General features: G+C 43.3%; 1 protein-coding gene across 1 annotated transcript in view; it reads right to left on the reverse strand.

Moving 5' to 3' along the window:
• arhgef7b (Rho guanine nucleotide exchange factor (GEF) 7b) overlaps window positions 1-5,000 on the reverse strand; it is a 57,565-nt gene that overhangs the window by 18,275 nt on the left and 34,290 nt on the right. The window contains exons 10-11 of the mRNA XM_063212340.1: window positions 4,531-4,669; window positions 4,021-4,080 (exon numbers count right to left, since the gene is read on the reverse strand). Of these exons, the coding sequence (XP_063068410.1) occupies window positions 4,021-4,080; window positions 4,531-4,669 (199 nt within the window). The remainder of the gene's footprint in view (window positions 1-4,020; window positions 4,081-4,530; window positions 4,670-5,000) is intronic.

Genomic DNA, 5,000 nt, shown 5'->3' on the forward strand with positions numbered 1-5,000 from the left:
CATACACACACACACACACAACCTTTGTGCATGAACCAACATTATATGGATGCAGGTATTTAACAATGCCCCGTCCATTAGCCTCATAACACATCCTGCTCTGTCATTCCTAAAAATACCAACCCACACATCCTGATCCTGATCCTGAACAATATATCCTGATTTCTAATTCCTTCCTAGTAGTGCATGCTTACATCCTGTATATTTTGAAAAAAGGTTCGCACACTTCTTTGAATTTTTCCTTCTTGAAGTTATTTTTTCATCTTTTTATTTATTCATTCATTGGCAATGACGTTTCGACCTCTCGGTCTTCCTCAGATTCACTAACAAACACAGGCTTGACACATTATCTACCAAGATCAGCACCAGGGATTGTGCACAAGTAACTCTCTACACATGCTTACTGTACATCCTGAACATATCCTGAATCATAACAATGCTGCAATTAGTAATACTACCTTAAGTCTGAAGTGATAGTTTGTTTTAATTTGGCGTTGGCAGTAAAATTAACAAAAAAAACCCAACAAAATTGCAAAAATGAGGATTGCCAAAAACACATGTTCTTCTTTGATGTACCTCATGGTCTCTATATTTCAGATCACGATATTCTTCACACTTCCTTCATTTCCTTTTCGATCAATGAAGTATACGTTACTCTAAATCTACGACTCTACGCCACATAAGCAGGGCAACAAATAAGAGCCTTGACTTACGGTAGGAATGCCTAATATAAGGTGCTTGGGCACCCCAGTGTGGCACAGACTGGCAGTATGGAATGTTCTGTTACACTTTATGAATATGTGAAGACATTTCCCCCAAATTGCTATCCAAAATGCTATATATAAAAGTATTGAACAATTAAGTGTTTTGTTGTCTTTCTCTGTTCATATGGTTGAAATCAGTGTATTAATGTTTGAATGAGTTTGTTGTTACTCGTTACAATTTTCCTGATGCTGTCTTAAAATCATACTTAAAAAATGTATTTTTGAATGTCACAAAAATAACACAAAAATGCAGGTATCTGTAGTCGAAATAAATTAGAAAAAACATCCAGTTGGTGCATTTCTTCACCCTGTATTTACATACATACAATACATTGAACATGAAGCTTAATCTAATCTAACCCTAGCTCTTCTCACTATAAGATGGACCCCAGGAAGGGCGCAGGGTTCCTGGGCACCCCAGTGTGGTGGCAGTGAGTGGCTGTACCGTACTGGATGCTCTGTGACACAAGATCCGTAGAGGGGAGACCCCACACATACAGTAGCTGCGGACAGGAAGGGAACAAATGGCTCCTGTTTCACTGTAGAGAGTTACTTGTGCACAATCCCTGGTGCAGAACAAAAAATGTTGGAATGGTGGAAAAAAGGTTTGCACACTCCTTTGGATTAGTTTCTTCTTTAAGTTATTTTTTCTTCTTTTTATTCATTCATTCAATGGCAAGCATGATGACGTTTCAACCTCTCGGTCTTCCTCAGACTCACGATTCCTGTTTCCAGATTCCTGTTTCACTGTGCCATAGCAATGGGCTCTTATGGCATCAGGCAGCAGGGGACAGACAGGTTCTTTAACTAGTAACAGTAGGTTCATTTGAGTTGCAAATCTGTCAGTCTGTGTGTCTGCATACATCATCAATGTGAACTGTCGGTGACAGAGGTCGGCAAGGTTTAGGTCAAGTCAAGTCAGGCCTGTCAAGTCGAAATCAAATCACAGGCTATGTGAGAACATATGGTTAAAGATTTTGGGGGCTCCTACACAGCTTTCTGGACACATATTGCTTTTTTAAAAAAAAATCACTTACCATTTGAAAGGAAAATGAACAACAACAAAAACACAGAGCTGACCCCTTAAAAGAATGCTTTGTGATTAGTTACGATTTTTTTAGACTCTGCATTGCTCTGACAGATGCACTGGCAGTTTAAAAAAATGCACGCACGCACGCACGCACGCATGCACGCACGCACGCACACCGCCCCTTTAAGGAATGCTATAAGGCAGTAGTTCCCAACCTATGGGTCGGGACCCAACTTATGGGTCGCCAAAGATCCACAGGGTGTCGCGGAGCCCTCTTGATTTTAAGGGGTTTCATTTGAAATATATATAGCCCATGATGATTAGCCTAAATGACAAATCATTTAACTAATACATGCATAGAAGCAGCAAATTGTAAGTGCTACAATAAACATGTATTCTATATTTGACCAAAGACTAATAGAGGAATAAAATAACTAAAATTAGTTTTCCCAGGAAACAGAGGGCATCTTGTGACTCCGTCTCGTGCGGGCGCTTGCATGGTTGGGTCACCAAAGCTTACAATAGTAAAAATATGGGTCCCTTAAAGGGGTATGCCACTATTTTGGGGCTTAATACAGTTAAAATCGTTGGCTGGGGTTTATAAAGGTGGTAAAGTGTCTTACTTTTCATGTAAGCCGTTGCCTTGCTTTAAGACAAGTTAAAAGAGGGAATATGTCGCTAAGCTAGTGAAAGTCAATGCATCCGTGTAGCATTGTGGCATGCTACACGGATGCATTGACTTTCACTAGCTTAGCGACATATTCCCTCTTTTAACTTGTCTTAAAGCAAGACAACGCTTAACATGAAAAATAAGACACTTTACCACCTCTATAAACCCCAGCCAACGATTTTAACTGTATTAAGCCCCAAAATAGTGGCATACCCCTTTAAGAAAAAGGTTGGGAACCACTGCTATAAGGCAGTAGCTACTTACTGTAACTGGGGAAAATATTTCTAAGTCCAAAAGGGGGTCCCCGCCAAAAAAGTTTGGGAACCACTGACTGGCATACACTATGAGAGGGCCCAAACTAGGCTACATAGCAATGGCAAGAGAGCCAAGTGGAGCCTGAGATGGTTTCCATTTGAGGGAGGTTTAGCCCAAACCATTCTGTACTGGCTCTCTTCTACTCTGGCTCATCCTCCTCTTTAATGCTGCTGAAGCAACTGCTGCTGTCAACCTGTTCATTACGTGCCAGTCTGTCAGCATTCTGTGTAGGCCTACTGCATCTGGTGTGTGTGTGTGTGTGTGTGTGTGTGTGTGTGTGTGTGTGTGTGTGTGTGTGTGTGTGTGTGTGTGTGTGTGTGTGTGTGTGTGTGTGTGTGTGTGCGTGCGTGTGTGTGCTTTAAGGAACGATATGAGGTGCCGGGGCCGCTGTTGTTGACATCAGCTACCCGTTCGTTGAGCTGAGCAACCATTAAAGCACACTACAGTATATTCACTACTGTATTTGTACACAGTCCATGGACAAAGCAGCAAAGCAGTTTATGCATAAAACAGCCCATCGGGACAGAACAACACCCCTGTAAGGACTGCTGGGAGATATGAGGTGCTGAGAGGCTGTCAGGTAGCCACTAAATCTGAGCTTGGGGTGTTCACGTTCATTTGGTTGCCCTTGGAGACTGGTATGCAAGTAGCCTTTCTTTAAATACAGCACCACACCAGAGAGCACACTGGTGGGCGCTACACTGGACATCTGTTCTGTTTTGAACGCTAAGGTCTTGGTGAAGGTTAGAATGGTGTTTACAGACTTGAACTGAGGACGAAACAAGCCACTTGTGTTAAAACAGCACAGGGGCCTTGACTAATTTATTAATGTCAAGGGGTTACAGCAGGCCTTGACCTTGAAATGACCTTTAAAGGGACACTGTGCAGGAAATGGTCAAAAAAGGTAATGCAACTGTGCCACTCATTGAAACGGGGCTGCCTATTGCCAAATTTGATCTTTACATGAAAGTTTACTAAGTAATAAAGAAATATTTTCTAATATGGTCCAAGTACAGTCATTTTTGCAGCTAAAAATTACTTTTTTTGGAAATTCAAAATGGCGGACCATGGAGAAGTNCCATTTTTCCTGTCATNATGAATAGTTAGAATTTGACGCTGGTGGTAAGTATTCATGAAAAAGGTAACATTAGTGAATGGGTAGCATAGTAAAAATCTCACACAGTGTCTTAAAGGGTGATGTATAGGAAACCTTTTTTTAAGACAAAGAGTTGTTGACTTACAGAGAGGGCTTTAAAGGAAGACATGCTCTTCTGAAGATCGACATGGTCGGGGTGGTGCTCCTGAAAACAACAACAACAGATGAAGAGAAGGTCAACATACAGTACATACATGCAGTATGTCCACATAGAATACAATAGGTAGTTATCCGACACACACACACACACACACACACACACGCACACGCACGCACACGCACACACACGCACACACACGCACACACACGCACACACACGCACACACACGCACACACACGCACACACACGCACACACACGCACACGCACACACACACGCAAACGCACACGCACGCACGCACGCACGCACGCACGCACGCACGCACGCACGCACACGCACACACAAACACACGCACTAACACGCACACAGGCATAGTACATTATTTCTGCAGTCGTTTAAAAATAAGTGCACACAAGGACAGAAATTTGACAAGAGAAGCACAGACACAGACACAGACACACACATACAGGTTCCATCCAGAGAGAGGGTTCCTCACCTCTACGTGCCTGTGGAGCTCCTTGAGCAGGGTGGGGTACTTGTCGAGGCGTGTGAAGGGCTTGCTGAGGCCTGTGGTCAGGGTGAGGATGCCAGGAGGACTGGCCCCTTTGGACTCCATGAACTCACCCAGCACCTCGCTGAAGACACACACAGATAGACACACAATTACATACATAAACACACACACACACACACACACACTAACACACGCACGCACGCACGCACGCACGCACGCACGCACGCACGCACGCACGCACACACGCACACACACACACACACACACACACACACACACACAGACTAACACAAGGCACATACGTACAGTGTGCGCACACACATAAATAAACACTGGCAAACACACACACACACACACATATTTCACACCAGGATGCAACATACTGTACATTTGGCTTGTGCTCTGCTGATAGCAGTCCGTGTGTGTTTTGTAAAGTACAGCATATGTAACGG

The sequence above is a fragment of the Engraulis encrasicolus genome, chromosome 12 (assembly GCF_034702125.1).
Source record: "Engraulis encrasicolus isolate BLACKSEA-1 chromosome 12, IST_EnEncr_1.0, whole genome shotgun sequence".
NCBI classification, from domain to species: Eukaryota; Metazoa; Chordata; class Actinopteri; order Clupeiformes; family Engraulidae; genus Engraulis; species Engraulis encrasicolus.